Source organism: Schistocerca serialis, chromosome 4, assembly GCF_023864345.2.
Source record: "Schistocerca serialis cubense isolate TAMUIC-IGC-003099 chromosome 4, iqSchSeri2.2, whole genome shotgun sequence".
Lineage (NCBI taxonomy): Eukaryota > Metazoa > Arthropoda > Insecta > Orthoptera > Acrididae > Schistocerca > Schistocerca serialis.
In genome coordinates this window covers 563,806,574-563,829,180 of record NC_064641.1, presented here as the reverse complement: position 1 = coordinate 563,829,180, position 22,607 = coordinate 563,806,574, and the positions used below count along the sequence as shown (strand labels likewise).

The window sequence follows — 22,607 nt, the reverse complement described above, 5'->3', positions numbered from 1 at the left end:
TTTCGGAAATCGTTAGAGAACCATTATTCCGAGATACACCCGACAATGCAGCGGCTGACAGCCTTCACTTAACGACCGAGAGCAGAGGCACATGTATAGAATTGTCAGTTCTAACAGACAAACAACGGAGCGTGGACTAACAGCAGAAATCAATACCGGACGTACGACGAACGTATCCACTGAGACAGTACGGCGAAATTTTGCGTAAATTGGCTATGACAGCAGACATTTGACGCGATTGCCTTTGCTAACAGCACATTATTACCCGCTACACCTCTCCTGCGCTGGTTACCATATCGTTTCGACCCGAGATGATTGAAAAACCGTCAGATGTCCCGATTTCATTTGGCAAGACCTCTTGGTAGGGCTCCACTGAGGGGTAGACCGCGCGAAGCCATGGATCCAAGTTGTCAGCAAGGCACTGTGCAAGCTAGTGGTTGCTCCATGGTCGTGTGGGCTATGTTTACAAGGGATGGACTGGGTCCTCTGGTCTAGCTGAACCGATATTTGCTTGTGAATGGTTATGTTCGGCTACCTGGAGACCATTTGCAGCCCTTCACGGACTTCATGTTCCCGAACAACGATCGAATTTTTCTGGATGATAATGTACTGTATCACCGAGCCACAATTCAGGTTTGAAGAACATTTTGGATTCTACGAGCGAATGGTTTTGCAATCCAGAATGTCTGACATCAATTCCATCAAACGTTTATGGGACGTAATCGAGGGGTCAGTTCTTGCACAAAATCCTGCACCGGCAGCACTTTCCCAATTATGGGCTGCTATATAGGCAGCACGGTTCAGTATTTCTGCAGGGGACTTAGAGCACTCAATAATTTTTGCAACAGTTTATTCGATATATGGTAATTCTGTGTCTCGCAAGATGATTTGAAGACTGGTTCAGTTAACCAGAAACTAGGCAAATCAATTCAGTAAAAAGGGAATCCTGCAACTTCGACTGTATCGAAACCGAACCGGTTAACATAAGTTGCTGTCCTGAAAATAATGTAGCATGCTGGAAATCCATAGTACATTTCAGACACTGGATACACAAAACAAAATAAATGCCATGACCAACTGTAAACAAGAAAATGAGTGAGAATGCACATTTGATGTAAACTGCGCTATCAAGAGTCACAACAGGAAATTCCTGGCATACCTCCGACCCACGTGCATTAGAACTTTTTGTAATGTTTTGATATCAAAAATAAATTGCTCTAGTTTCTCACACATGTATTTATACATACTGTACATTTATTTATTCCATGTAATTTTATTTCTTTAGTGGGCCATCCTTCTTCCGTTATAGATCCTCCATAAATTGCTAGAGAACTTCTTAGGTTCAAGTCTTATATTTGGTTTCTTCACGTTTGTACGTTCGCAAGTTTGGAATTCTTTGACATGTAGCATCTTGTTTTGTAAATCTTGGAGCTTGAGATACTGTTGTTGATAAGACTATGTTGAGCTGTCCGGTCGGGAAGCACGTCTTATTCTCACAGCTTCAGTTCTGCCAATACCTCTGTGTCCTGAGGCACACGTGGATAGAGCAGTGAGTAAGAGCCTTATCCGCAAAAGTCACACACTTTTTTTAATTACTAGGTGTCAAAACAGTGGAAACTTTGCATCAGTGAGAAAGACTCATTTTGAGAAAGTTGGTTTCTGTTTTAGTTTTGTTCCGAGAGCATTCCTCTGAATGGAAACACAATATCAGTATTTTGAATGCTTTCGAAAATTATATTGAGGTGGAAGAGTTAAACGGGGCACTCTGCAAGCCAGAACTAAAATTGGACATGTTGTTATCGTTTTCAGTCCAGAGACTGGTTTGATGGACCTGTCTATGCTATTCTATCCTGTGGAAGCCTCTTCATCTCCGAGTAACTACTGCTACTTACTTCCTTCTGAATCTGCTTAGTGTATACACCTCTTGGCCCCCCCTCTACGATTTTTACCCTCCACGCTTCCCTCCAATACTAAATTAATGATCCTTTGATGCTTCAGAATGTGTCCTACCAACCGATTCCTTCTTCTAGTCAAGTTGGGCCACAAATTTCTCTTCTCCCCAATTATATACAGTATCTCCTCATTAGTTACGTCGCCTACCCATCTAATCGTCAGCATTCTTCTGTAGTACCATGTTTCGAAAGCTTCTATTCTCTTCTTCTTTAAGCTGTTTATCATCCATACATAGCTGCACTCCATACCAATACTTCCAGAAAGGACTTCCTGACACTTAATCTGTACTCGATGTTAACAAATCTCTCTTCTGCAGAAGCGCCTTCCTTGCCATAGCCAGTCTACGTTTCATATTCTCTCTACTTCGACCATCATCGGTTATTTTGCTTCCAAGATAGAAAAACTCATCTACTACTTTAAGTGTCTCATTTCCTAATCTAAGCCCCTCAGTATCGCCTGATTTAATTCGACTACATTCTATTCCAGTGGACATAGTGGTGATAAAAGATATACGACTTTATGCGAGATAGCACGTTAATGGGATGTTGAGCCGCACCCAACCAAGTGCAGACTAGGCGGGAATACCTCGCCCTCCCATATTCTGAATTATCCGCTCTAAAGCGGCACAACGCATTCTGTCCCATGCTGCAGTGCGATAATCTGCTCCTGTGGCAGGACGCAAACGGCCTCCGTCTTTCAGGAATGGTTCGCAGCCGGCCCGCCCGGTTTATGGAAACTAATACCCGTTCTTCAAGATAACACCAACCCTCTGTAGTCGGCACGGTATTATTGCGGTTTAATGACCCTGCATGTATCGCTATCGCCCGACCTTGATGTAAGCGCTTTATCCGGGGCCCGGCAGCACGTAAACATTGGCAGAAGAGATAACGATCCATTTTCCACCGCCATATTCCTGGACTGCGGGCCGTGTTTCAGTGGACCAATGGCTTACGGGGATGTGCAGCATAGCGTCGTTACGAGCCAATTATTATTCGCGAGCTCTCTGTCCTGTGCTTGCTTTCCTTCTGTCATCCACTGCCAGCCATTCTACGCCCAAGCATGCCGTGGGTATTTATGTTAGCACTAGTAGTCCTGATTACATTGCCTGTAATATCTCTGTTGTTAATCGCAGCTGCTATAAAAAAACAGTCTTTAAAAGATGGAGAACAGCCTAAACGAGTAGCATAACCTTTCATTGCGTGCGCCGCCGTCTCTTGTGCTTCAGTGCCCCACCGAATGACACTCTCATTAAGACACCGTCTCGCTGCCTACTCTTTGTTATTTTAAAGCCGCCCCAGTCTTTTTAACTTTCTCGCCCTCTGTACTTACAACACAGAAGTGAAATCTTTTCTCCTTTTATTAGCTTTCGCTTTGTAGACGTTCCTTCTTTTTATTTCCACCATTAATTTCTTTTCGTGCTCCTCCGACTTCGTTATAGCCGCGCACTCCCAGAAGGCTTTGCACCACCAACACGCCCCTCTTCGTCCCCTTCCGGCACCTCCCTTCCCGCTGTCCGGTACGGCGCACAGGGCTTTCGAATAACTGGCCAATAGTGACACCGCTTCTTGTGCCCATTGCAGAGTTCTGGGAGGACCACTTCCACTGCAAGTACCCCAACAGCTCGCTGACGCCGTACAACTCCAAGTACACGACGCCGTGCACCACCAAAGAGGTGCTGACTCGCAACAACACCGCCTTCGAGGATCAGCTACAGTTCGTCAGCGACGCTGTTATGGCCTTCGGATACGCCTTCCGGTAAGTACTGCGAGCGCTCAATAATTCATTACACAAAGGCCCACATTTAATCAATGTGCGGACCCAATACGGTCAATTGTATGTCATGTGATCTTTCTCCAAAATACCGGGTGGTTGAAACTAAAGTGCAGATACTCCTAGAGGTCCGGTGTGGGCAGCGAAACTTGGTACATATTCGTTAACGCAAAACCGATTTAAGCTGGAAAAAAGAACCAATTTTGGCCATCAGGTGCATATCTGTGGCTGTGAATGTAAGAAAGACCTATATACACTACTGGCCATTAAAATTGCTGCACCAAGAAGCAATGCAGATGATAAACGGGTATTCATTGGAAAAATATATTATATTAGAAATGACATGTGATTACATTTTCACGCAATTTGGGTGCATAGATCCTGAGAAATCAGTACCCAGAACAACCACCTCTGACCGTAATATCGCCCTTGATACGCCTGGGCATTGAGTCAAACACAGCTTGGATGGCGTGTGCAGGTACAGCTGCCCATGCAGCTTTAACACGATACCACAGTTCATCAAGAGTAGTGACTGGCGTATTGTGACGAGCCAGTTGCTCGGCCACCAATGACCAGACGTTTTCAATTGGTGAGATATCTGGAGACTGTGCTGGCCAGGGCAGCAGTCGAACATTTCCTGTATCCAGAAAGGTCCTTACAGGACTGAAACATGCGGTCGTGCATTATCCTGTTGAAATGTAGGGTTTCACAGGGATGGAATGAAGGGTAGAGCCACGGGTCATAACACATCTTAAATGTAACGTCCACTGTTCAAAGTGCCATCAGTGCGAACAAGAGGTGACAGACGTGTAACCAGTGGCACCCCATACCATCACGCCGGGTGATACGCCAGTATGGCGATGACGAATACACGCGTTCACCGCGATGTCGCCAAACACGGGTGCGAGCATCATGATGCTGTAAACAGAACCTGAATTCACCCAAAACAAAAATGACGTTTTGCCATTCTTGCACCGAGGTTCGTCGTTGAGTACACCATCGCAGGCGCTGCTGTCTGTGATGCAGCGTCAAGGGTAACCGCAGCTATGGTCTCGGAGCTGATAGCCCATGCTGCTGCAAACGTTGTCGAACTGTTCGTGCAGATGGTTGTTGTCTTGCAAACGTCCCCATATGTTGACTCAGCGATCGAGATGTGGCTGCACGATCCGTTACAGCCATGCGGATAAGATGTCTGTCATCTCGACTGCTAGTGATACGAGGCCGTTGGGATCCAGCACGGCGTTTCGTATTACCCTTCTGAACCCACCGATTCCATATTCTGCTAACAGTCATTGGATCTCGACCAACGCGAGCAGCAATGTCGCGATACGATAAACCGCAATCGCAATAGGCTACAATCCAACCTTTATCAAAGTCGGGAACGTGATGGTACGCATTTCTCCTCCTTACACGAGGCATCACAACAACGTTTCACCAGGCAACGCCGGTCAACTGCTGTTTGTGTATGAGAAATTGGTTGGAAACTTCCCTCATGTCAGCACGTTGTAGATGCCACCGGCGCCAACCTCGAGTGAATGCTCTGAAAAGGTAATCATTTGTATATCACAGCATCTTCTTCCTATCGGTTAAATTTCGTGTCTGTAGCACGTCTTCTTCGTGATGTAGCAGTTTTAATGGCCAGTAGTGTAAATGTTTCTATGTATAATGGATTGTAACAGAACGTGTACACAAAGGTCAAACAAATGAGAAATGTATAACGCTTATTTTGTTATTAATCGACGCTTTCGCAACTTGTTCAATATGAGCACCGGAGATATAGACGAGATGCTGTTCAGAGCCAGATTTGTACCTGGTGGCCAAAATTGGAATTGATTTTTGTCCATCGTAAATCGGATCCACATTAGGATTCGGTATATATCAAGTTTCGCAGCCATACGATAATTACAGGCCACAGTGGACCTCCTTGACTAGCTACGTCTCAATTACAACCACTGTGTAAATGAAGAAGTTCTATGAAATGTTATTGGCGCACAAGATATTCGTCAGGTCTAGCGAGTATGACAACCACATCGTACAGAAACACTTACTGTGCAGACGCGGATAAGCAGGCTTCAACAGTGGATTTCTCATAGCAACAGGCATGCTGAGGAAATAATGCAAAACTATACCAGCCGATGCAGTGCCAGACAGCGTCAGCAACATTAGCAATGTTCAGAAAGCTCAAACAGCAGAAATAAAGAAGTAACTGAAAATATAAGTTGCTGAAAATGTAAATAACATTTCTTCAACTTCTGACATCGCCATATAACCTGGTTTTTTACGGGACCCCCAGTCACTATTATGACTCTGTGATTCTGTTGTAAGTTGCTGTCATAAGGAGGTGTAACGTTTTTAGACCTATCAGTATAATGTGCCAGTCCCATGCTCAATTGACTCCACCGTAATTTTTGAATCTGTAGTATATGATATGTACCATACAGTCAACCGGTTACAACAGGATTATACTATACCCTGCTTTCGAACCATGGTTGGCTTCATCACAAATTCTGAACAGTTACCTAAAGAGATTACAAAATCATTAACGCAGTGGAAAACCAATAATATATTGTTATTATACTGAACACATTTGTGAGGAGACTGTACTCACATGTAGTAACAGTTGAATAGATTTAAGAGTAAAATGCTTTCCTCATATGAAATACTTCATAAGAAGATGAAAATCGTCAACTGCCCATGACGATGCAGTGGACGACAACTTAAAATGTATATAGCACATGAATGGACGAGATTAATGATTTTATACATTGCTGATGCGCCGGCAAAGGCACGAGAAGGATTGTGATTTGTAACCAACGCAACCCTTGTACCAAACTGCGGTAGCAACCTTGCCGTGGTACAGAGAGTACAAGGACGGTGGATAAGCAGCAGAAGATAGCCGTTGAGTCCAGGCCTTGTGAAAATTCTCTTTCGAACGATACTGAAGTCAGAAAGAGTGCAAGGATCGACGGGCCACAAAAAACCAAACAGCAGCCAGTGCGGATTAACAACAAAACACCTCGCTGAAACCCCGGCTTGGCTTAGGCACAGTTTGGCAACAAATTACGTATGGAAACGCACTGTCGCCAGCAGACTGCTATATTATATTGAACCACAGAGTTGAAGGAAACTCAGTCAATGCTGAACTACAGATCCTAATCAACGATTGAAGCACTAACGAATACAAAACTTCAAAGCAACTAGTAATCAATAATTTCCTATTCCTGCCCAGAAAAAAGATTCAAGTCTGAAGGAAGGAAGATGCTTGGCAGAACAGAAGATGGACAGCCCCTAGACTGATGTTGAAGAGAAGATGGGCGAAAATATTTTAATATACACCTTTCCAAACATCCATCCTATTGTACACTGGTAATCTGCAAAGTGCTACAAAAATATAAATACCTTCAACAACGTCTTGAGAAGAAAAATACATGTTTTTAAAACCAATACTACACAAGATTCCACACTAAACGGTCTACATTACTATGAGGGCCACACCAAACTACAGCAACCTCCTGTTGCAAAATTCGATGAAGAAATACGCTGCCCACCCCAGGGTTAGCCGACGGATATCTCGTACAAGTCCCACCTTTGTGCAGTGACATTCTTCACCAACCTCATTCAAGAACATTCGTAGACATTGTGTGAAAATAGAGGTCAAAATAGGTAAAGATCAGTGTCAGACAGTGAAAAAGCTGCAAAAAGTACAAGAATTAACATAGGACTTCGAAGTATTAATATCGATTCATTCTCTATACAACATGTGTAAGTGTCTGAATAAGAACAGTCTTTGTATAACCTTCGTTTTACGAGTAAAGCAAGAGTATATTTTGTAAAGAAATGTTTCATGTACTTACAATATTAATTGAAATAATATGTTAAAAAGAAAACCTGTTCTTATATATTGTGTCTTAAACATAACATTTTTAATTTACTGTCTATGAGTGTAATATTTTAAAATTTTATTCACGCGTTATTATGAAAGGAACATTTCTTAAAAAGCACATTGTCTGTTTGGAATAATATTTTTTTTAATAATATGTGTGTATGAACATCGTTTGCGACTATAATAATTTTTGAATTTTGCATGAATCAAAATTTTGACATGAGTAGGATTTGCTAAAGAATAATTTTGATACTTATATTAGTGTTGGTTATATTTGTATTAGTCATAATTTTTGTAAAACAAACAGCAGAATGTAAACACTGAATTTTTGAATTAAGTCTAAAATCATTCAACTTTTTGACTTGATTTAAATTGTAAGTTGTTTAGAAAACGGCATTAAAAGATCTATGTGAGAGGCTCCTCATCTTCGATATAAAATCTAAAACACGCACAACACATTTAAATAAATAAGAAAAAGAAAATTGATATCAGTATAAAGATTTATAGTCCTCACTTGAGGGAGACTATTAAATCATTAAGAAAGTTAACCATGTTAAAAATTAAAGTATACAAACCAATAGAGTTAAATGGAATAAAGACTAGACTAAATGGTTGACAAGTAACCAATGCTTGAGAAAAAGTATAACTTTTGACTGACTTACACAATGCCTTAACCATTGTCTCACTTCAGTGCAAAAATTATCGTGGATTGGTGGTGATATATAAGGTGTCAAACAAGTAACACACATTACATTGAATTTCTGAAACAGTTCTGTTTAACGCGATATGTCACACGACGTAGTTACGTGAAAATGTACGAATTTCATTGATAGGCAAAGCGAACAAATAAACCAACATCTCGTGAATATAAACCATTAACACACTAGTAATTTCCCAGACCCGAGCTATGAGACGCATTTTTGAGGGAAGGAGAATATTTAGACGGCAACGCCCGGCCCCTGTAGGCCAACAACTTCACAGTGGGACATACAGCGGACACAATGAGACGCCGGAGCCACTGCACAGGCCTCCAGCAAAACCAGCCCTTGTCCCTGCTTTTAACAACGACGCTTTGGAAAGCCTCTCTACAGAAAATCCGCCGGAGATCACGGATAAACTTCCGGAGAAACACAACTCAGAACTCTGGTGACTTACTGTAACTCCCTGTGTTAAAACTCGCATAAATGAAAAAGCTGTTTATCTCAGTGTTACATAGAAGAAGCTGAACTCTGCCCTACGAGAGAAACGACACCCGTGCTATACTGCAAAAACTCTAGTGGATGGAGTTATAACAAGTACAAATGCTGTGATTGATCAGACGAAACACACATGGCCACCAGCTTTGATATAGGCAAATTGCAGACAGAGTAACTCGCTTCTTCTCTTGCAGAAAATCGTCGAGTGTTTGAGCAAGGTAACTCGCGCCGCGCTGAGACAATTACAAGAGCCATTGGCTCGTCTTAACTCATAAGGAGTTAAACTGCAAATTCTCCTAGTATGGTGAATCGCTTACGTCTTACAACTTTGCCACTGGTTCGACATGGCCTGTAGTCTTAATGTTCTTTGTCACTACCGATATATTATACCATGAAAGTGATACTATAAATACATTGTATTCAGAAACACCAGTGAAGTAGACCGCATGGCGCTGCTTCAAATTCGAAGAGTTCCTTTACACTTGGAGCACCCTGTTCTTCAGCGCGACAATGTCAAACCACACACGAGCGCTACGACATCTGCCACAATCCGACACCTTGGGTCCACTAGCTTCGACCATCCTCCTTACAGTCCCAACTTGGCCCCATGCGATTCTCACCCGTTTGCAAAACTTAAAGAATGCCTTCGATGACTTCCATTTGATACTGATAAAGCGCCGCAAGCAGAGTAATGGTATCAACAAACTGGTTTCTCGTTGGGAGAAATACACTCCTGGAAATTGAAATAAGAACACCGTGAATTCATTGTCCCAGGAAGGGGAAACTTTATTGACACATTCCTGGGTTCAGATACATCACATGATCACACTGACAGAACCACAGGCACATAGACACAGGCAACAGAGCATGCACAATGTCGGCACTAGTACAGTGTATATCCACCTTTCGCAGCAATGCTGGCTGCTATTCTCCCATGGAGACGATCGTAGAGATGCTGGATGTAGTCCTGTGGAACGGCTTGCCATGCCATTTCCACCTGGCGCCTCAGTTGGACCAGCGTTCGTGCTGGACGTGCAGACCGCGTGAGACGACGCTTCATCCAGTCCCAAACATGCTCAATGGGGGACAGATCCGGAGATCTTGCTGGCCAGGGTAGTTGACTTACACCTTCTAGAGCACGTTGGGTGGCACGGGATACATGCGGACGTGCATTGTCCTGTTGGAACAGCAAGTTCCCTTGCCGGTCTAGGAATGGTAGAACGATGGGTTCGATGACGGTTTGGATGTACCGTGCACTATTCAGTGTCCCCTCGACGATCACCAGTGGTGTACGGCCAGTGTAGGAGATCGCTCCCCACACCATGATGCCGGGTGTTGGCCCTGTGTGCCTCGGTCGTATGCAGTCCTGATTGTGGCGCTCACCTGCACGGCGCCAAACGCGCATACGACCATCATTGGCACCAAGGCAGAAGCGACTCTCATCGCTGAAGACGACACGTCTCCATTCGTCCCTCCATTCACGCCTGTCGCGACACAACTGGAGGCGGGCTGCACGATGTTGGGGCGTGAGCGGAAGACGGCCTAACGGTGTGCGGGACCGTAGCCCAGCTTCATGGAGACGGTTGCGAATGGTCCTCGCCGACACCCCAGGAGCAACAGTGTCCCTAATTTGCTGGGACGTGGCGGTGCGGTCCCCTACGGCACTGCGTAGGATCCTACGGTCTTGGCGTGCATCCGTGCGTCGCTGCGGTCCGGTCCCAGGTCGACGGGCACGTGCACCTTCCGCCGACCACTGGCGACAACATCGATGTACTGTGAAGACCTCACGCCCCACGTGTTGAGCAATTCGGCGGTACGTCCACCCGTCCTCCCGCATGCCCACTATACGCCCTCACTCAAAGTCCGTCAACTGCACATACGGTTCACGTCCACGCTGTCGCGGCATGCTACCAGTGTTAAAGACTGCGATGGAGCTCCGTATGGCACGGCAAACTGGCTGACACTGACGGCGGCGGTGCACAAATGCTGCGCAGCTAGCGCCATTCGACGGCCAACACCGCGGTTCCTGGTGTGTCCGCTGTGCCGTGCATGTGATCATTGCTTGTACAGCCCTCTCGCAGTGTCCGGAGCAAGTATGGTGGGTCTGACACACCGGTGTCAATGTGTTCTTTTTTCCATTTCCAGGAGTGTATATTCCGGGCAAGGATGTGTGTGATGTCCTTAGGTTAGTTAGGTTTAAGTAGTTCTAAGTCTAGGGGACTAATGACCACAGATGTTAAGTCCCATAGTGCCCAGACCTATTTGAACCATTTTTTGAAAAGTATTCGTCGCCAGGGTGACGATGTTGAGAAATAAATACGCAGACATGAAGAATAAAGACGTTGAATGTTAATAACTTTTTTTTGTTTAGAACGCCTTGAGAGTTTTTACATAAATAATTCAGAACATAATGTTTAATACACTCTCGTAAAAATTCCTGGGTGTAATAATCTCTAGGGATACGACATGAAACGATCACATAGTCTCAGTTGTGGGTAAAGCAGATAACAATCTTCGGTTTATTGGTAGTACGCTGGGGAAACACAGTCACTCTACAAAGGAGATTGCTTACAAATCACTCGTGTGACCTATTCTTGAATACTGCTCAAGTGTGTGGTATCCATATAAAATAGGGCAAACAGGGGAAACTGGACGTACAGAGATAAGCGCAACACGGATGGTCACAGGTTTGTCTGAACCGCGTGAGAGTGTCACAGAGATGCTGAAGGAATTAAACTAGCACACCCTTGAAAACAGACGTAAACTGTCCCGAGAAAGTCTACTAACAAATTATCAAAACTGTCTCTAAATGATGACTCTCGGAATATGTCGCTTCCGTAGAGAGGATAAGATTAGATTAATTGCAGTACGCACAAAGGCAACTGAACAGCCATTCTTCCCTCGCTCTATACGTGAACGAAAGGGGGCAAAAATCCTAGTAACTGGTACAATGGGATCCTTTGCTATGCACTTTACAGCGGCAGCCGCCGAGCCAAGAGGACGCGCAGCATAGCAGCAGCAGCAGCACGTGTGTGATAAACTGTAAATTAATTTAGTCTTTGTTTTTGGTTCAAGTGCTTCTGCAAAGAATCGAACTGTACGTGCGTATTTTACCGTGTAGACTAGAGGTTAGAAAATAAATCGTAGTTTTTGTTGTTGCGTAAGTCTTGTGAATAATCTTGTGTAGGGCGGTTTCCTAGTGTAAATTTTCCTAATGTGAAACTCTGTCACGCCACTAAGTTTTTTATTTTTGTGCTAGTAGACAGCGCACATTTTAGATCAGTGCGTTCTAGTTTGAATATTTGTCTCGTGCAGTAACTTTCCGGCAAACAGGATTTCTAATAACAGGTATCTGTAAATACGTACATCAACTTCAGTAGAGAAATTTATTCCGTATCTGCAAATACATCAACTTCAGTAGAGAAATTTATTCCTTTTTAATAGCTTCCGGTCTCAGAAAACAATGATAAATGTGCACAGCAACTTTTAGTGTTACTTTATCCTCCTCTGGTATATTTTCAAACTCAGTAGCGCCATTTGAGACCCTGTATCTATTTTATACACATTACGGTATGGCTAGGGACTGTGCTTGTTTTGAGCGGATACAGGGTGAGTTGGCTGCTGTCCATAAACAGTTGGAAGCTGCGTTGGCTACCGTCGACAAGCTTCTAGCTAATGCTCAAAGTTGTGATGACATCGGGGCGCAAGTGACGAGACCTGCGGCCTTTGGTGCCACTGGAATCCCCTGGTGACCCGGAGGTCGCTACAGTTTCTGATAAGCAACATCTGACCGGTCTGTCCTCATTCCTGAGAGGGTGGCAGACAATGGTAGGTTCGCATGTCACTGGGCAGAAGACGAAAGAGGGAGCAGGCCATGCGGCTGGCTCCATATGTCTTCGCAGCAAGTGTTGATAACTCTGAGCCAGCACGGGATGCCTGTCCTGATGGATCTGCGGTCGATTTTCCTGCCCAGTCCGGACAAGTGCAAAAGGTGGGTGTGCTAGTCATTCGGAGCTCCAATATTAGGCGGGTGATGGAGTCCCTCAGGGAGATTAGCAGCCAAGGCGGGAAAGAATTCCAATGTGCACTCGGTATGTTTGACGGGAGGTCTCATCCGTGATATGGAGGAGGTCCAGCCGGCGGCTATCGAGCGTACTGGGTGCAGCCGGCTGCATGCAGCGGCACATATCGGCGCGAATGACGCCCGCCACTTGGGTTCTGCAGCCATCCTCGGCTCCTTTCGGCGGTTGGCTGATTTGGTGAAGGCAACTAGCAACGCACGCGGGGTGCTGGCTAAGCTGTCTATTTGTAACATCGTACCCGGGGTTCATCGCGGTCCTCTGGTTTGGAGCAGAGGCTCAGACGACTCTGCGACTACATCGGATGCGAATTTCTCGGCCTCCCCTATCGGGTGCAGAATTATAGGGTTCCCCTTAATGGAACAGGCATGCACTACACGCAGGAAGAGGTTACCAGGGTAACGCAGTACATGTGGCGTGCAGTTGGGGCTTTTTTAGGTTGGAGAACTCCTCCCTTGGGAGCAAAGACGATTTGCCTGTTAAATCAGCCACAGCGACCTCAGAGAATCTTGGTCCTCGCAGATCAGAGATAGAAAAGATTAGTATGATTTTAGTAAAGTGTAGTAGCATCCAAGGAAAGGCCCCAGAATTAGTGCACAGGTAGTATTGGGAACAGAAAGTTGCTTGAAACCAGACGTCAATGACAACGAAATCCTAAGTTCAGATTGGAATGTTTACCGTAAGGACTGGTTAGTCGCCAATGGTGGCGGCGTGTTTATTGCAACAAAAAAATCAATAAAATCTAGCGAGGTTATCAAGGATTCCGAATGTGCATCACCGCTCAGTTTTCACTGGAAGTTCTCCATGATCTGGCTTCTGACCATGAGCCAGTACTCTTGCAATCTAGGTGAAATTGAGTTTCAAAGAACGGTCAAAAATGGATGTTTAGGCACCTGGGTCAGGATCTGTAGCTGTAGATAGCTTCAGACATAACTTGCAGAATATTATTAGTAATTTTCCTGATCATGCTGTAATAGGGGGTGACTTCAACTTGCCAGGTATAGATTGGGACTGTTATGTCATCAAAAATGGTGTCAGAGACAGAGAATCGTGTGGCATTGTTCTGGATGTCTTGTCCGAAAAGTACCTTGAGCAGTTAGAAAATCAACTCGAGAGGGTAACGTCTTAGACCTCCTGGCAACAAATAGAGCTGAACTTATCGAATCAGTTAACGTACAGGAAGGTATCAATGATCATAAGGCTGTGACAGCATCTATGACGACGGGTCCTACAAGGAATGTTAAGCAAGGTGGGAAGATATATTTGCTCTGCAAGCGTGACAGAATACAAATTTCGCAATATCTCAGCTGTCAGCATCAAATATTCGGTGATGAGTACGAAGATGTGGAGAACAAATGGAAAAAATTCAAAGACATCGTTCAGTATGCCCTAGACAAGTATGTTCCGAGTAAGGTTTTAAGGGATGGGAAAGTTTCACCATGGTTTAATAGCCGTGTTAGAAAAGCGCTACGTAAAAAAAGAGGACTTCATCTCGGATTCAAGAGAAGTAATAACCTAGCTGACAAACAAAAGCTGAACGAAGCAGAACCGTGAATTTTAAACTTTCAAAACATTTTCTTAAAAAATTTACTTTATTTACTAGCGATTCACCAAGAACATTAACACATTTAATCATACTAGGTGAGTGTGGAAGTTGTTGCCAGGAAGTAACTGAATGAAAATAAAATTACCTTTAACAAATTTGAATTTTATTCCTAAATACTTTTTCATAAACAGATTAATTTTTTTTTTTTTTTTTTTTTTTTTTTTTTTTTTTTTTTTTTTTTTTACAGTAGAAGCCTTCGGGCTGAGAAGCTTACACTCCCTTTCAACCCGGCCGTAGTCACGACCGCTCACAACGACCTCTGAAAAACTACACTAGTGGAAATCTGCAACACGTCAGATTACTTTAAACTAAAAATTTCAACAACTCACACAAACACATTAACTATGCACCCCGTAAGAGGGATGGAATTGGTGCAAACACTCACACTAAAAAAATCATTTGCCACTGAAAGTGCAATTTGTTTTTAAAAGGACCCTTACGGTGGAAGGGTGACAACTTCATGAATAAAAATGACTATTTAAATAAAACCCATGAAATTCAGATTTACATAAAATGTACAACATGACAGAGGCAGCTATTAACGTACGGCAGACCGACAGACACACACTAACTGCTTAACAAATGCGGACGAAAGACAGGCGAGCAAGCTGGGGACGAGAGACTGACCAAGAAACAAGTAGAATTTAACAAGTAATGAAACAACATATCTGTAATCACTTAACTTCTAATAAACGGCGATGTCTGGCGAAGACCTGGCGCAGCTCCCCCAAAACGCTCTCCCGAACCGTCCGCTGCCAGCCGCTTCAACGGATGCAGGAAGGCGCGCCGATCTCCCGTCTCATGGCGTCGCAAATCGCCCAGGCCAGACCGATGTCGTGGGTTGACTGCTGTTGCTCTCGTGTAGGCCGCGAAGTCACTACTCCTCGCTATACGGAGCGGCCACTGGACTCACGTGGTGACCTCATATGCGCCGACGCTCCAGGCGAACAAGTCATCCTGTGTCCCAGTGCGCGACCGACCAACCGATCGATCCAACCGCCAATGTCCATTGCCTGAGCAAACTCGAGCAGACTGGCGACCTAACACATATTAGCACTCCGGACGACAGACTGCCCCACCCTGACTCGGCTGACCAACTGACTGACTCGCCGAGACTGACAGACTGCCCCCAGACTCACTCCGACTGACCAGCTCAGACTGACTGCCCCCATGCTGAGGTTTTTTTTTCCTTTATTGAATTTCAATTCCCCCCGAAGGGGGCGGACTGGCAGCAGCTTAGTATGCCGTTCTTCAGCCTACAGACTTTGTTAGAAAGATGAAGAGAATAAATAATAAAAACAGGCGATAAAATCGGAGACTTAAAGAGTAACACGGCGAAAAAAAATCGTGGAACTTAAAACAAAGAACAGAGGGATGATGACGCTAAGAAAATACATACAAAGCAGACAGGTAAAACAATAGACAGACAATTAAAAAAACACGGAGACAGTCTGGTTTCTGTTCGCAAAAGACATAAAATTCACACCCAGCGACAGCATGGTTTCTGTTCGCAACATGAGAAAGACGAACAACACTGAACAGTCACTGGAACACTGCACTAAAATGTTGGCAAATGTGACATACCACAGCCGAGAGCAGGTGGGGGGAAACTGGACAGATGATGGGAAAATAAAAAAGGGGGGGAGCCGGGAAAGGAGCTGATGGAGGATGAGGACCCATAAGAGGGGTGGGGGGGCGCTGGGCAGACGCGACAGGGAGTGGGGTAGGCAGAGAAGGGGAATGCAAAAGGACTCGGGGCGGGGGGGGAGAAGGGAGGTAGGGAGAGGTTTAGTGGGGAGAAAACAGGATGGAAAAAGAGGGAGCCCAGGGAAAGGACAGAGGAAAGGAGGGAGAGTGAGGATCAGAGTTGATAGGAGAGATAAATGGAGAGAGAGAGGGCATCATCCGGAAGGGGGAGTTGGTGGAAGCCACCTGGGAAAGGAGATGTAGGGTGTCCATGCCGAGCTCATCGGGCCCCTTAAATGTGCGTGAATGGGCAACTTTTCCCACCAGAGGGAGACACAAAAGCTGCGATTGCCACAGCGGCACCTCCTCCAGAAACGGAGGGCAACTGCTTCACACCACGCGCTGCAGCGCGCTCTTCAAACAGCAAATTTTACTACGGCTCAGAAGCGAAAATGAGCGTAAGGAGAGCAATGAAAGAAGCGTTCAATGATTTTGAAAGTAAGACGTTGTCAACCGACCTGAGTAAAAACCCTAAGAGGATTTGGTCGTATGTAAAATCAGTAAGTGGTTCAAAATCACATATTCATTCTCTCAGCGACCACATCGACACCGAAACGGAAGATAACACAGAGAAGGCCGAAATACTGAATTCGGTCTTCCGGAGTTGTTTCAACGCAGAAGATTGTAACACTGTCCCTCCTTTCAATCGTCATACGAACATTGAAATAGCAGATATTGAGATAACCGATCACGGGATTGAAAAGCAGCTACAATCGCTTAGTAATGGAAATGCTTCAGGACCAGATCAGATACCTACAAGATTCTATAAAGATTATGCTCCCCTTCTAGCAGTAATTTATCGTAGAACGCTTGAGCAACGAAAGGTACCTAACGAACGGAAAAATGCGCAGGTCGTTCCCGTTTTTAAGAAAGGCCGTAAGTCAGTCCAATACAATTATAGACCTATATCGTTGACGCCAATCTGGTGTCTGTTGTAGAATTATGGAACACGTTTTATGCTCAAGAATTAAGGAAACTAAATCGACAGATGTAAGGGTAACATCCGGAGTACCGCAGAGAAGTGTGATAGGTCCGTTGCAGTTTGCAATATATGTAAATGATATAGTAGAAAGCGTCGGATGCTTTTTAAGGCTATTCGCAGATGATACAGTTGTCTGTACCAAAGAAGCAACGCCAGAAGATAGTAAAAATTTGCAGAACGAACTGCAGAGAGCTGATGGATGGTGCAGACTCTGGCAGTTGACCCTGAACGTAAATAAATGTAACATATTGCGCATACATAGAAAAAAAATCAACTACTGTACAGTAACACTGTTGATGACAAGCAGAGGCTCACCGACAATCATTCTTCCCACGCACTATTCGAAAGTGGAACAGGTTTGGAGGGATCAGATAGTGGTACCGAAAGTACCCTCTGCCACACACCAGTAGGTGGCTTGCGGAGTATGATGTATATGTAGATGTAGATGGTTGCTGCCTATACATATGGAGAGAACAGAAACCCTTAATGCCAACCAGGTGGACAGATAACTTACAACTGGCACCAAGGTAAATTTTTAGTTTCGATGCATAAGTTAAAAATTCGCTCCAAGTTACTGTTGCTATTCATGCATTCTTGTGGATCTGGATAAATTATTTTGGAACATCTTGTATTTGTCACATTCATATGTACTTCGCTTCTTAGTTTCAGGTTGATGGACACTTGCACGAAAATTAGAAGGATGTAACAATTTCAGGGTCCTAGGAAAGCGATGTAGTTTCAGTACAGACCTGACTATATCACGTAACATTCTAAGGCATCGAGGGTTGACTTCTTCAGTTGTTACTTGCTGTATAATTTTTCACTGCTGACTTCTTTACTTCCGGGAACTTCAAAGCATCTTATCTTTAGTGTCTAGTCATTAACATCGATGTTGGTACTCGAACGTCTGATTTTATGACAGTATGTTGCTAAGTAATCTGAGTATTCTTGACTTATCAAAAAAATATAGATGACACAGTGGCCTCTGCGCATCTCTTCCCGCGTAGCGGTTGGCGAAGTATAGAACTGACAGTGATGGGATGCACACTGAGTTCCAGCCTTCGAATATCCGTGCAGCACCTTCCAAACCAAGCTACGAATCACAGAATTTCCACACAACCGTCTGCTGCCTTTCAGCTGTGATAAACGATCATCCGCGTTGCTCTGTCCTACGTTTCAATTCGGCTTTTTATTTTAGCTGATCAAGCAGTGTTATCATCTATAATTCTAATGTAACTTTTGATTGTAAAGTAAGAGTAATATTTATATTTTTAATGCCTATATGTGTACAACAAAATGGATTTTTGTATTATACTTGGTAACAGGTATGAACAGATTAACCTAATGTTTCGTTTCACTTTGAACCCTGCTCGGACCATACTTTTAGGCATGTCACGACATTTTTTTGTTTTGTTTTCGACTGCATGTACGATCTACTGCTAGCATATACGGGTGATTCAAGAAGATATGCAAATATTTTAAAATGTTTTTCTACAAGTAACACTAAAAAAAAAGTTCATATAAACATAGGTCCGTGAATGTTTAGCTACTGCATATACAGAGAAGCAAAGAAGTAATTTCCTGAAATTTTTAATTTATCAGCTACTTGGCCCAATTCGTTTTTTAAATTTCAGACAATTGCACAAAGTTTTCAACAGATGGCGTAGAGAATTTAATTTTGGAAAAATTGTCGTAATAATGTTAACTGAAACTGTATGAATGTGTCAGATAATCTGCTTTTATTAATACAATAGCACACGTGAATTCACGTTAAACCGGAAAAACAAACCTCAGTGTTGAGGAAGTTGTACAGTGAACATTCAATTTCACAATACAATCACAACAAACGTTCAAAAATGTCTCCGCCGATTCCATGCATTTATCTGCACGTGTATGAACAGATTTTGTTGTTCGTTTCAGTGTCATGGGGTTGTTCTTAATTTCGTCTGTTGCATTCATAATACGAGCCTCACTTGCATTGATTTTGTTCTCATAAACTATGTCTTTCATCCATCCCGATACACAAAAATCTATTGGTATTAAATCGGGCGATCTGGGTGGCCACAGACATGTAGCACCTCGACCAATCCATTTCTGGGGAAAATATTCATTTAAATGTGTACTAACAGCGTTAGTGAAATGTGGAGGCGCGCTGTCATGTTGGAAACACATTTACAATCGCGTAGCAAGTGCAACATCTTCGAGCAAGCGGGACATTTCTTCTTGAAGGAACTGTAAGTTAGACGTCCTGGGAAAATTAATGGTCCAATAAAGTGTGTGTGATTATACCACACCACACATTTATACTAAACTGCATTGCAAAATTGCATGTGGGTTTGTTTCAGACCATACGTGCTCGTTGAGTGAATTGTTTATACCATCCCGAGTAAACTGTGCCTCATCAGTAAATAAAATATATTTGTGTAACTGCCGATTCGTATTATACCAGTTGCACAACTCCAAGCGAAGGACAGGATCTCTCAGATGTGAATGGTGAAATTTTTTTATCGTAAGGATACAGATTATTGTAATTAAGTGTACGCCATACCTTAGACTGTGAAATGCCTAATCGTTGAAAGATACGTGTACTGGTACCCGGGCTACGTTGAACAGCACATCCATAATATCCTCCTCATCGTCTTCACGTAGCGAGCGCCCGTACTGATTATGAACACTAGATAGAGAACCTGTGTCCCGTAACATTCAAAATACTCCTCTAATGGTCCGCGCATTCGGAATCCTCCGAGTTGAATAACGTACACGATAATTGTTAACTGCAACCGTAGCATTACCATCACATTTGCCATAAATAATCACCATATCGGTGTATTTCTTTGTAGTAAATTTGAAATCCATCTCTATTTCACAAATAATCTACAAACTACAACAGTTACTATGTGGCTTCACTTAAATACACTGTTGTTATTATGTGTTTTCACTGAACAATACAGAAAACTAACTCGTTACAGCGTTAGGAAACGACTGAAAAAACTCAGTAATGGTTGCCAACAATAACGTTTCTACAATCTTAATGGAAAGTAAACAAATTTACTTGTATAATAATCTTTGCTTCTCTGGATGTTCTGGAAAGCTCCTGCAGATAGAAGTCTGGGACACGTTTTATTATATTCACCAGATCAATAACAACCAAATAAACGGAAACTGTGCTTTACTTTAACCTCGTACAGTTTTGTTGTGGCTTCATATTACCGAAGTTGCTAAATTTCAGGCAAAATCTTTTATTAGCCGTAACTCCGTTATTAAACATTTGCTGACCTAAGCTTATACGAAGTTTTTTCCTTCAGTTTTACTTGTAGAATAACATATTAAAACATTTGCGTATCTTGGTTAATCACCCTGTATATTACCGTATAGAAAAGACATTTGATAATGAACAAGTACTCGAATCTGGCAACAGTGACGAACAATAATTTTGTTTAAATAACACACAGCCTCAGCGGAACTCTGACACGTTTTAAACAATTTTTTTATGGCTGTTGACCCAATTATGAGGAAAACAATTGATGCCAGGTCTAATTAGAAAAGTTGTTTCATTCTTAATGCTAACAAACAAAAGGCATTAAACTAGCAAACTGTACCTCAAGGTAACTATTAGTGCTTATTTTTAGTCAACCGAGTATTTCATTTCCAGTACACAACTGTTTTCTTCGCAAGTTTTCTTAAAATGGTGAAACTGAATAAAGTTGACAACGAACAAAGACGTAGTAAATTTATTACGCTTGAACCGCTAACGGCTAAACTCTGACAACAGCTTACAACAGCTGCAGCAGACGTTGTATTGTGCTTCGCCGCGTCTCTAAAGCTATTTACGTCGCTGAATGGCGCTATTCACACTTTTGTTCCACTGTTCCCAGCTGCCAAATACAATTTAATAGCAGCCACTTTTTGTTCGTATTTACTTTTTTCGTTCCCTCGTTTTTTCTCTGACAAGTAAGCTAGTGTGATTTTTCGCAGTATTTTTACTGTGGCCATAGAAAAGCTTCTATGCAAGTCGTTAAGGATTGCTGTTAGTGTAACTACTGACATTTAAATGCGTCCCATGCTCTTGACAGCCTTTTTCCATCATCTGAATTGTGCTTGGTTTCATCCCAGATCGAAACGTAACTTTGCACTTTATGTGGACTTCTTTTTATTTCATAAGGTCCATCCGCCTGCAATTATTCATCTATGTAGTACACATCAACTTAGTTATGCTTTAGTCTAAATCTTACACATAGTCCGATTATGATTGTATGTTTCCCGAATAAGATGACGGAATGTTTGCAGTGCAAAATTGTAAGACATTTATCATACAACAGTGTCCAGGATGACCAATGCTGAAAACGAACATATGCAGTTGAGAAAAAGAATATAAGCGGATAACCACTTCCTCAGCTACTAATAAGTGTATAAAGATAATAACAAATGACTGTACGTTAGAGCCAGTAAAGAGTGTTCAGGATATAATGTGTGATCTATATACGTAACAGATAGGAAACTTGTCAACAGTTCAATCATACATAGTTATTTTGTGCACACTAACATGCACTTATCTAAATATTTACTTTTACGTACTAAAGACTGTGCACTGGCAAAAAATTATCCAGCACCTTGTTGCAGCATCCCATCACCCTCCTCCCTCACTCCTCCCTCCCACCATTTATGAACATTACATATTCATGTTCGTAACGTGTAGCTTCGTTCGATATTTTAACAATCTGTGTTATATGCAGCTTGTAATAAAGTAACTCTATCTTTATTCCCCTAATCCTTCCTTCCCCCACTCTCCCATCCCCTCCCCTCCCCTCCCCTCCCCTCCCCTCCCCCTCTCCTTCCCTGCTTTATTAAACAGAAGTAGACCATTGATGTTGTTATGGTAATACAAGCTTTGCGTTGTATCTCTGTTGTTGGGAAGTTATTACTTACGCTGGATTTGGGGGTTAACTGGCGCTCACGCAAGTGTAGTCCGGTAACCGCTATAGGTTACAACTCACTGTAAATACGGTAATGTCCTTATAAGTGTAATGGTCGTTGAAAGAACAGCTGTAACCCTGGGTCGCTGTAATTGGCCAGCTGTATATCTACCAGTACGGCGATTACGTTTCTCAGTAATCATCAGGAACCTTCACGATGTTTGGAAGTGGTTGATTACGATTAATAGATGCTGATGGCATAGGCAATTCTGTGACTTTTTCGTCTCAGGTTCTTGGATAGAAAGTCCGTTTCTCTGGAAGGTATGATGGTATTCGTTGGTTGAAATCGTAAAATTGATTGTTTATTTGCATATAGTTACAGGGTGTTGCACCATCCATCATACGCAAGTCTAGAGGTTGTAGAGGGGACTTAGTTCATCAAGTTTTACATAGGAACCCATGTCCGGAAACCATTGGTT

General features: G+C 43.1%; 1 protein-coding gene across 1 annotated transcript in view; it reads left to right on the top strand.

Moving 5' to 3' along the window:
• LOC126474016 (metabotropic glutamate receptor 4-like) overlaps positions 1-22,607 on the top strand; it is an 873,060-nt gene that overhangs the window by 618,040 nt on the left and 232,413 nt on the right. The window contains exon 5 of the mRNA XM_050101416.1: positions 3,534-3,708. Within this exon, the coding sequence (XP_049957373.1) occupies positions 3,534-3,708 (175 nt within the window). The remainder of the gene's footprint in view (positions 1-3,533; positions 3,709-22,607) is intronic.